The sequence below is a fragment of the Nycticebus coucang genome, chromosome 2 (assembly GCF_027406575.1).
Source record: "Nycticebus coucang isolate mNycCou1 chromosome 2, mNycCou1.pri, whole genome shotgun sequence".
In the NCBI taxonomy this organism is placed as follows: Eukaryota; Metazoa; Chordata; class Mammalia; order Primates; family Lorisidae; genus Nycticebus; species Nycticebus coucang.
The window spans coordinates 9547573-9558669 of NC_069781.1; the positions used below are offsets into that span (position 1 = coordinate 9547573).

The following is an 11097-nucleotide window of genomic DNA, read 5'->3' on the forward strand; positions in this document are numbered from 1 at the left end:
CCAGCAGCTCCAGGTTTAGGGCCAAATTTGCTTGATTTAAAATATGGTTCAAGGGCGGCACCTGTAGCTCAGTCGGCAGGGCACCAGCCACATACACCAAGGGTGGCAGGTTCAAACCCTGCCCAGGCCAGCTAAAACAACAATGACAATTGCAACAACAACAACAAAAATAGCCAGGCATTGTGGCGGGCACCTGTAGTCCCAGCTACTTGGGAGGCTGAGGCAAGAGAATCGCTTAAGCCCAAGAGTTGGAGGTTGCTGTCAGCGATAGCTTTAGACTCTGTTTCAAAAATATATATATATGATTCAAGGTGGCTTGGTGCCGTAGCTCAGTGGCTCAGGTGGCATCAGCCACATACACCATGGCTGGTGGGTTCAAACCTGGTCCAAGCCTTGTAAACAATGACAACTGCAGCACAAAAAAAAAAAAAGCAAAAGCCAGGAGTTGTGGTGGGTGCCTGTAGTCCCAGCTACTTGGGAGGCTGAGGCAAGAGAATTACTTGAGCCCAGGAATTTGAGGTTGCTGTGAGCTATGATGCCACAGCACTCTACCAAGGGCAACAAGTGAGACTGTCTCAAAAAATAAAATAAAACATGATTTAATTGCATGAGTAAAAAAATATATATATATATATATATTTTTTTTTTTTTTTTTTTTTTTGTAGAGACAGAGTCTCACTTTATGGCCCTCAGTAGAGTGCCGTGGCCTCACACAGCTCACAGCAACCTCCAACTCCTGGATTACAGGTGCCCGCCACAACGCCCGGCTATTTTTTGGTTGCAATTTGGCCAGGGCCAGGTTTGAACCCGCCACCCTCGGTATATGGGGCCGGCGCCTTACCGACTGAGCCACAGGCACCGCCCATGAGTAAAAATATTAAGTAAGGCTGGGTGTGGTGGCTCATGCCTGTAATCCTAACACTCTAGGAAGCTGAAGTGGGTGGATCGTTTTAGCTCAAAAGTTCAAGACCAGCTGGTGCAAGAGTGAGACCCCTGTCTCTGAAAAATAGCCAGGCATTGGCTCGGCTCCTGTGGCTCAAGCGGCTAAGGTGACAGCCACATACACCTGAGCTGGCGGGTTCGAATCCAGCCCGGGCCCACCAAACAACAATGACAGCTGTAACCAAAAAATAAATAAATAAATAAATGGCATTGAGGCAGGCGCCTATAGTCCCAGCTACTTGGGAGGCGGAGGCAGGAGACTCACTTGAGCCCAGGAGTTGGAGGTTGCTGTGAGCTGTGATGCCATAGAACTCTACCCAGGGTGACAGCTTGAGGCTCTGTCTCAAAAAAAAAAAAAATAGCCAGGCATTGTGGTGGGCACCCGAAGTCCCAGCTACTTGGAGGCTTAGGCAAGTGAATTGCTTGAGCCCAGGAGTTGGAGGTTGCTGTAAGCTATGACACCCCAGCACTCTACTCAGGGTGACAAAGTAAAACCCTGTCTCAAAAAAACAAAAAAAGCATTTTATATATATATATATATATATACACACACACACACACACACACACACACACACACAAATAAAGTAAGGAAATAGGAGAAAGCACCAAGAAGCAGCATAAAAGACAGATCCAACCATCTCCACAGAGCTCTGAAGGCTTCCCAGTCTTTGGCACTTTTGCACACTTCACACCCATGGCCCCATTTCTCCTGGAATCTCTGATTTCAGGTCACCCTGACTGTCTCAGCTGCCCACTAATTACCCTCTTACTCCATTTTGTTTCTACAGAACTTACTCCATCAAACCAAACTGAACCTACAAGGATGTGAGTTCCACAGGGATAGTGTAGGTCACTGTTTTGTTCCCAGCTGTATTAAGTCTTGAACAGTCTGGTCCTTTGGAGACACACCCAGCAAATACATGTTGAAAAATAAAACCATCAAAGTTGTAGTGAGGATTCAATGAGATAAGAGACTACCATTGTGCAATTGCTTATGAGAAACTTCTTTAAGTGGAATTGCTGGGCCAAAGAACAGGAACCTTTTGATCTTCAGAGAAAGCATTTGAACAACTAGACCAGCCCTATGAGTTTTACATCTGTTATCTATCATTCAATACCTGTCCATTACCATCAGAACACCTCACTGTGGCTTTAATTTGGATTTCATTACTAGTTGCAATGGGTTGAACGGTGTCCACCCCAAATTCAAGTCTTCCCAAAAGCTCAGCATGTGATCTTATTTTTTATTTTTTTTAGAGACATAGTCTCACTTTATCCCCCTCAGTAGAGTGCTGTGGCATCACAGCTCACAGCAACCTCCAACTCCTGGGCTTAAGTGATTCTCTTGCCTCAGCCTTCTATGTAGCTAGGACTATTGGTGCCCACCACAACACCCGACTATTTTTTTGTTGCAGTTTGGCTGGGGCTGGGTATGTGGGGCCAGGGCCCTTCCCACTGAACCACAGGCACTGCCCTCAGCATGTTTTTTTTTTTTTTTTAAGAGATGAGATGAGGTCTCACTCTGGCTTAGGCTGGTCTCCAACCTGTGAGCTCAGCAATCCACCCACCTTGGCCTCCCAAGTGCTGAGATTACAAGCGTGAGCCATGGCACCTGGCCCTCAGCATGTGATTTTTTTTTTTAGTTTTTGGCCAGGGCTGGGTTTGAACCCACCACCTCTGGCATATGGAGCCGGTGCCCTACTCTTTTGAGCCACAGGCACTGCCAGCATGTGATCTTAATTGAAGAGTCTTTACAGATTTGTAATTGGTTAAGATGAGGTCATAGTGGGTCAGGGTGGACCCTAAATCCAATGACTGGTGTACTCACAAGATAAACAGAGGCCTAGCAAGGTGGCTAACACCTATAATCCCATCACTGGGAGGCAGAGACAGGAGCATCCATTGCTTGAGGCCAGGAATTTGAGACCAGTCTGTTAAGACTATCTCTACAAAGAAATGGAAAAATTAGCCCTGTGTAATTGTGCTCACCTATAGTCCCAGCTATTCCAGAGGCTGAAGCAGGAGGATCGCTTGAGCCCGGGAGTTGGAGGTTGCAGTGAGCTATGATGACACCACTGCACTCCAGCCTGGGCGACAGAGCCAGACCCTGCCTCAAAAAGAAAAAAAAGACAGACAGAATCCCAGAAAGAATGTCATTTTTAGACAGAGACTGAAGTGATGCATAAACCAGTCAGGGGCTGCCAGCAGCTACCAGAAGGTAGGAGACAAGGAACAGATGCTCCCTTACAACCTCCAGAAGGAACCAAACCTGCCACCTCTAGATGTTGGGCGTCTACCCTCCAGAACTGACAGAATAAATGTGTTACTTTTATGCTAGCACGGGCTGTGGCCGTTTGTTGTGGTAATCCCAAGAAAATTAATATATGTATTACCAAAACTTTCTCTTAACTTTCACTAGTCTTTTTTGTAAAGTTGTGATTTGGGTCAAGTTCTAGGACGACAATCCTGGGGAAAGGTTTCACCAACCTTTCTTCCTGGTCCCCCTTCAAGAGGTCTCTGCCGGTAACAGAATGCATTTACCTCAAACACACCTGTCCCCAACTTAAGGCTCACAGGGTATGTGCTCAGAATGTGCTGCTCCCGAGTCCCAGCACTGAACCCTCACAACCCTACCTCCGTTTTTGTTGGTTTTTTTTTTGGCCAGGGCTGGGTTTGAACCCGCCACCTCTGGCATATGGGACTGGTGCCCTACTCCTTGAGCCACAGGCGCCACCCAGCTACCTCCATTTTTTGTTCTGCTCACCCCCCTCACCCTGCTCCAAGATACTGCCACCTCCCCAAACCTTACGATCCTTCAACTCCTCTGCCCACTTCCTGTCACCTGTCCTGTGCCCTCCCCTACCCAGAAGTTTGGGGCACTGTCAACTTAACGGATATAATCGTCACTCCTGTGATTTAATAGCCTTCTGTAGGCCCAAGTCAAGTTTGAACAAACGTGTCTGTCAGCTGCAGTGGACTGTCCACCCAGGTCACCACTGCAGATGACCTGAGACCCCTTCATTTGACACTGAGCAGAGGAATAAAGGGGCATCACAGCAAGTGTTCTGGAAGGTACCCGCAAGGGAAAAAAATACAAAAGACCCTTTGCAATTATGTAAGGAAACATGAAATGGGACAAAAAGGTGAGTCAAGAGTTCCAGTGACTTGAGAAATCAAATTCACTGTCAGGCCCAACCTATCTGGCCAAGGGGTCCTCAAACTATGGTCCACGGGCCACATGCAGTGGTGCAATTTTATTTGTTCCTGTTTTTTTTACTTCAAAATAAGATATGTGCAGTGTCCATAGGAATTTGTTCATTTTTTTTTTTTATAGTCCGGCCCTAATGGTCTCAGGGACAGTGAACTGGCCCCCTGTTTAAAAAGTCTGAGGACCCCTGGGCTATGGGGTAAGAGCAGGGGCTTGGGGTCAGGGGTGGAGAGGGTGGGCGCCCTCTGAATGTAGAACAGAACACATAGCCACTCACTGGGAAAAAAAGTCAACTTTTAATTGTAACTGACCTAACTGCATCCAGGAATGCCTCTGAACAACTAAACAGAATAAACACGATAAAATTCACCTATTCAAGAAACCAGAAGTTTTTGCCACCCCCAAGGTTTCACAGCTTAGGCTAGCAACAGCCCATTCCTGAGGCTGGCCCTGTTCCCGTACAAGTTTCTCATCCCAAGAAAAGGCTGGGGATGACGCAGGGACCTATCCCCTTCTCTCATCATGCTGAGAGCTCTTACAAAGTCACTGGTGGGTGAGCCTCTCCTCCCACCCCACTCTTGTCCTAAGATAAACGGACTTTCTGGGCACCATCCAGAAAACCGGGAGCGGGGCAGCCACAGTGCCCTCCTGGCCCTTTAGCCAATGCTTCATTCCAGTCCACTCAGCTGGTTGTTCCCAGTGCCCAAGGTAGGGATAAATAAAATATGCACTAGAGAAAAAAACTCAAAATGCCTCATCATCTCCACATAGCAGAAGTAAAAATAAAACACCCTAGTGAAAGCACCGGCTCTCAGAAGACACGCTCAAACTCTGTCTGGTTGGTAGTGGCAGGATTGCGGTTCTGGTTGGTGGACTGCTGGGTGATCTGGCTGCCCTTTCGGCGTGGCGGCGCCAGGTACTCAAACATAGATGTCAGGTGGGTGGACAACATGCCCTTGAGATCTGAAGGCATGGGATCAGACCAGAAGAAGTCATGGTTGAGGGCGTCATCACTGTCAATGCGCTGTGCGGGATCCAGCACCAGCAACTTGTCAATGAGGTCCAGTGCATAGGGGTCACGTACGTAGGCCTTCAGCCTGTCCTTCACCTTCCGCTTCTGGCCTTTGACCAGTTCCAGCTTCTCATATAGTTCATACTTGTCCACGTTTGGCCACACCTGGGAGGGAGGGGCAGTGAGATAGGATGGAGTTTGGTCAGAAAAGGTGTGGCCTTGGTCAAGTACCTAAAGGGACAAAACCAACTTCTCCATTGAGAAGCTCCCAGACCACTCAGCAGGACTCCATCCCTCCAGAGTGAAAGCAGCAGTGCCCCCTCATAGAAGTGGTAAGTAACACATGCCAGCCCTTTTAACCACCACCTGTACCGTGGATACCAACCCTGATAAAGATACATCTCTGTTCCAAAGAGAAAACTGGGACAACACAGTGGCTCATGCCTATAAATCCTAGCACTCTGGGAGGCTGAGGTAGGTGGATCCTTGGAGCTCAGGAGTTCGAGACCAGCGTGAGCAAGAATGAGACCCCCCATCTATACTAAAAATGAAAACCCGAAGCAAGAGGATCGCATGAGTCCAAGAGTTTAAGGTTGTTGTGAGCTATGATGCCACTGTACTCTACCAAGAGCAACAAAGTGAGACTGTCTCAAAACAAACAAACAAACAAAAAAAAACCAGGAACCTGGCCCTGATCCTAATGCCTTGCCCTAGGCCACAGAACTGAAGACAGCACAGCCCCTGAGGCTTTTAAGAGAAGACCCTGTCCCTCTCCTAGCCTCCTTGCTAGAGAGCTTTCCCTCTGTTCCACTTTACTCCTCTGCTAAGGAGACTTAGATCTCTGGAGATGAGGGATCCAGGCAGTTTATCCACATACCTCAGGGGTGATTGAGCCACAGAGCTGGCTGATAAGGGCGAGCTGGTGCTGCTCTGTGTTGCCCTGCATGATAGGGCTGCGGGTCCACATCTCCGCCATGATGCACCCAGCACCCCACAGGTCAATGGGGGGGCCGTAGTCCCGCTCCCCTGGGAAGAAGAGCGCACCAGGAGGGCCCCTTGAGCCCGAGGGCCTCCTGAGGTTCAGTGCCCCAGGGCCAGTAGCTCAAGAAGCCCTAGCAGTGGAGGGCTGTGGCCAGGTATATGCCTGGTCCCTGCCCCCCTCTGCCCGCTCGGGAGTCCTCACCGAGCAACAGCTCCGGGGGCCGGTACCAGAGTGTCACCACACGGTTGGTATATCGGTTGGGCTGGCTGTTTTTAGCCAGGCTGAAGGCCCGGGCCAGCCCAAAATCTGCCAGCTTCAGGACTCCATCACGGGTGATGAGCACATTAGCAGCCTTCATGTCCCTGTGCAGGATCTGCAGAAGAGCAAGAGGAAACACTCCGCTGGGTTCGGATGCGCTGTCTAGCCACACCTCCCAGCAGTAGGAACAAAGGCCAGCCCATGGATTCTCGTCCCCACCTTATTCCTGTGGATGTAGTAGAGGCCATTAAGCAACATCTGCATCACCCTCTTGATCTCAGACAGTGTGAACTTGACCAAAACATTGCTCAAGAGTCCAGCAAGGTCATGTTCGCAGAAATCAAACACCAGGTATATACTGCCCTTACAGCGGTTATAGGGGGAAGCTGAGGCAGGAAGGGTATGAAAAATAAAAAAGTCAAAACCACCACACTCAACTCACTTTCCCACAACCCTCACCAACCCACGGACACCCATGCCCTCCAAAGTATCCATTTGTACATTCCTTCACTTTGGTAAAATATTTTCTGGGCCAGGTGCTATGTGGTAGGCCCCAGGGAAGCAACAGCTGCGATAAAAGAGGACCAGAGAAAGCAGTCACCACTGGTGTACAGGTCTGAGTTAAGAAGAGGTAATTTAAGTATTTCTGGTTCTAACTTTGCAAACAATACCCTGTTTCCCCGAAAGTAAGACATCCTCCGAAAATAAGACCTACTTACAGGAAAGATAAGACGTTCCCTGAAAATAAGACCTAGCACATCTTTGGGAGCACACCTTAAAATAAGACACTGTCTTATTTTCGGGGACACAGGGTACCTTAGGCTAAGAACTTTCATCTTCTCATAAGATGCAAACACCTTACCTTTGGTTCGGCAAATCTCAATCAAGTTGACCACGTTCTCATGTTTTAGGAGTTGGAGGATCTTGATCTCCCGCAAGGCTGTAATGGGGAACTGGGTGGGAGAAAGAGCAGAGGTTAAGACTGAGAGGGCCAGAGGCACCTGTAGCTCAGTGGGTAGGGTGCCAGCCACACACACTGAGGCTGACAGGTTTGAACCCGGCCCAGGCCAGCTAAATAACAATAACAATTACAACAAAAAAATATCTGGGCGTCTGTAGTCCCAGCTACTCAGGAGGCTGAGGCAAGAGAATTGCTTAAGCATGAGTTTGAGGCTGTTGTAAGCTGTAACGCCACGGCACTCTACCGAGGGCAACATATTAAGACTCTGTCTCAAATAAAAAAAAAACAAAACAGACAAGACTGGGAGGGCCTGGCTCTGGGGCCCTGGGTCTACATTAAGAGACATAGGTTGGGAGACAGAGTAAAACCACAGGCTCTGAAATCCACTGTCTCAGAAAGCTTATCTATAAAATGGGCATAACAATAGTATGCATGCTTCAAGGAGTTAGTTTAAGACAACGAAAGGAAACAGCAATATTTCAACACTTTTACTACTGGCTCCACAGTCTCAACCTTCAAACTTTATCTCTATGGCTCTTTTGTTGGCAACAAAAGTTATGATTAAAATGTCTTTGTGGCCAGCCACAGTGGCTCATACCTGTAATCCTAGCACTCTGAAGGGTGAGGCCAGGTAGGAGTTTGAGATTAACCAGAGCAAGAGAAGACCCTGTGTCTACTATAATAGAAAAATTGGCCAGCTGTGTTGCTGGGTGCCTATAGGCCCAGCTACATAGAAAGTGAGGCAGGAGGATGGCTTGAGCCCAGGAGTTTGAGGTTGCTGTGAGCTAGGGTGATGCCATAGGACTCTAGCCTGGGCAAAAGAGTGAGACTGTCTCAAAAAAAAAAAAAAAAAAAAAAAAAATTCCTTGCTAAAGCAGGAAGAGAAAGGTTTCTGGAAAGCTGGACTAGAGGTAAGTAAGATGGAATGGGGGAAAGACTGCTCCTTTTAAATGCAATAAATTGAACATTAGTCACTTTTTAAAAACCAACCACAAATACTTCTCTGTTACATTAAACAAAATTAAACGTTAAGAAAATATATGTTTAACACTGCCCTAACTTTGGGAACTAAGGTGCACACAACGCAAGCATATGCTTCCCACCTGAACCACATTTACCTAAAAAGGAAAGATCAAATGCTTCAGAGTACTTTAATTAAAAGATTTAGGATTGGGGATCAACCTCCTTACAATGTGGAAATTTCCCAACTACAAAAGACACATAGTTGAATCTCAACCTGAAACACCTGGAAAAAGCAGGGTAAAAAAAACCAACCTGATGTTCAGGTCCGTTGCTGGCCCACACCCCCAATCTGTACTCACCCCCTCCTTCTCATTCTCCATCAGCACCTTCTTCAGAGCCACCTTCTGGCCGGTCTTGCGGTGCTTGGCCTTAAACACCTCCCTGCAGACGAAGAGGAAGACCCAAGAGAGCTCAGCAGGCTGTTTGTGCAGGGCTCGCCCCTCCCCCACTAGAGGAAAAAGGGCAGCAAGAAAGAAGCGACTCCCAGGGCGGGGCTGGGCCGAGCACCCGGGGCACGTGGCTACTCCACCACCCTGTAGCTCCAGTGTCTTTCGGAGCCTCGGCTTCCTTCCTTCAGTTCCTTTTCCTCAGTCATGAGTCTCCCAGGGAGATCCCGCTCCTTTCACAGGTGCCTCTTTGCAACCCCTCCCTGCCCCCCACCATGGGCCTCAGGCTCCTCCCAGCCAGCCGGCTCCGCGAGGCCGGGGCGGGGTGCAGCGCGGCCTAGAAAGACTAGTGGACAAGGCTGGGGATCAGCGGCTTCTCGATCACCTCGGGCTGGGCCCCAGACGTCCCGACGTTCGCCCTGAGGGTTGCAGTCCCAGGGCTCCCAGCCCCGAGGGGCCTAGCCTTACCCAAAGGTGCCTTGGCCGATCTTGGCGAGCTTCTCATATTTGGTCACCTCGTCACAAAAGGGACACTCCACTGAGTCGTACTGCTTTGCCATGGCCGCCTCCAGCGCGCCGCCACCGCCCCCAGGCGCCGCCGCCGCCGCCGCTCCCGCTCCGGGTCCCGCCGCCGCGCTCCAGGCTCCTCCGCGGCCGCGCCACTTCCGCCTCCACGGCCACTTCCGGCCTCGTGGCGCCGGTCCCACCTCTTCCGTCCTCCGTCCGCCGCCAGGCCCCCTGGGACTTGTAGTTCCCGGGAGGCCAGGGGGAGCCGGAGCTGCAGAGGCGCCTCCGCCACCGCCGCTGCCCCCGCCTCCGCCACCGCCACTGGTGGCGGCAGCCCCGATCGGGGGTGCGGGGAGCCGGGGCGCCGAGGCTTGGGCTCGAGGTGGTGCGTCCCGCTGCATCGGCCCGGGCCGCCGCCGCTGCCGAAGCTGCTGCCGCTCGGGCGCCCGATCCGGGGCCAGCCGCAGTGCCCTGCTCCTCCTCCTCCGACGGCGCCGCCTCCGCCGGGCTGCGCGGGGCGGCTGGCAGGGGGGGCGGCCCCCAAGCCGCGGCCTGGGGGCTCCCTGGTCTGGCCCGGGCCCGGGGCGGCCGGGCGAGGGGGCGAGACGTGAAGAGCCGACTAGGAGGCGGCCCGAGAGCCCGGGAGGGGGCGCGTTATATAGGGGGAGGTGCCCCGGCCTCGCCCTCCCCTCCCCCTCCGCCCGTCCCCTCCCTCCTCCCTCCCACCCTCCGCGGCCGCACCTGACGCCGCTGCTGCCGCCGCCACCGCCCGCCCGCTCACTGTCCGCCGGCCGCCCTCGGCGCGTCACCGCCCGCGGCCCCTCCTCCGCCTTCGGAGGTGGGGCCCCGCGCTCGACACCTGGCTGCGGAGCGCCCCGCCGCGTGCCTCAGTTTACCCCTACACGCCTGCTGCCGCGGGGAGCCCTTTCCTCCCCATCTCGGAGTGTCCCTTTAGAGGCGGAGGCGGGAGGTATGGAGAGAGCGTGCTCGGGTCTTGGGAGGAGAGAACGGCCCCCGCCGTGCCTCCTCCGGTGCCCGCCACCCGCCGTTGACATAGCAACCGACGACCACCAGGGGGCGCAGCGACCCTGGGGCGGCGAGCAACCAACGCACGGGCCTTGTATCCTTGGACCCCCGGTTCCCTGGGAGGTTTACTTAAGACCACAAGACTCCCACCTCCGCCCAGCTGCGCCAGAGCTGGTCGGGCCGGGTTAGTAATCACAAAAAATAGCTGCCGTTGTTTTCAGCACCCAGGTATGCTCAGGAAGTGCTGGGTGTTCTTGTTGAATCCTGAACCAACAGACCCCATAGTCAGGATAACCCATTTTACAGAAGAGGACATTGAGGCTCAAAGAGGTGAGGTCATTTGCCCAAGATGACACAGTGACAAAGCTGGAACTTGAACTTGGTCTGTCTGAATGTGAAGAGGATTCTCATAACCTAGGCTATTTGCAGTTAGGCCAGGAGGTCAGCTATCCTTATGCAGGCACCAAGCCCACCATTCACCCAACAAGCTGGCAACCCACTGGCCTTGTGCCCCTTGTTCTGCTTTTTCCTGGCTCCAGGAGCCTCCAGATTCTTCCTCCAGCTCCGCCCAATGACCAGCCCCAGGAAGCTCTCTTTTTTTTTTTTTTTTTTGTGATTTTTGGCCGGGGCTGGGTTTGAACCCGCCACCTCCAGCATATGGGACCGATGCCCTACTCCTTGAGCCACAGGCGCAGCCCCAGGAAGCTCTCTTTTCTGCCTCCTCTGCACCCCTTCAATCTGTCTGCCCCTCTGCAGCCCTCTACCAAAGGATCCTGAGGCCTCCCCCCAC

General features: G+C 51.9%; 1 protein-coding gene across 1 annotated transcript; it reads right to left on the reverse strand.

Annotated features, from left to right (window-relative positions):
• Nucleotides 1–4432: 4432 nt before the first annotated feature.
• Nucleotides 4433–9823, reverse strand: CDK9 (cyclin dependent kinase 9). The gene is made up of 7 exons (XM_053561640.1): nucleotides 9243–9823; nucleotides 8688–8769; nucleotides 7267–7357; nucleotides 6624–6790; nucleotides 6348–6519; nucleotides 6042–6190; nucleotides 4433–5329 (listed from the first exon to the last, which is right to left on the reverse strand). The coding sequence occupies exons 1-7, from the start codon at nucleotides 9680–9682 to the stop codon at nucleotides 4964–4966; spliced, it is 1467 nt and encodes a 488-aa protein (XP_053417615.1). The 5' UTR covers nucleotides 9683–9823; the 3' UTR covers nucleotides 4433–4963.
• Nucleotides 9824–11097: the final 1274 nt, after the last annotated feature.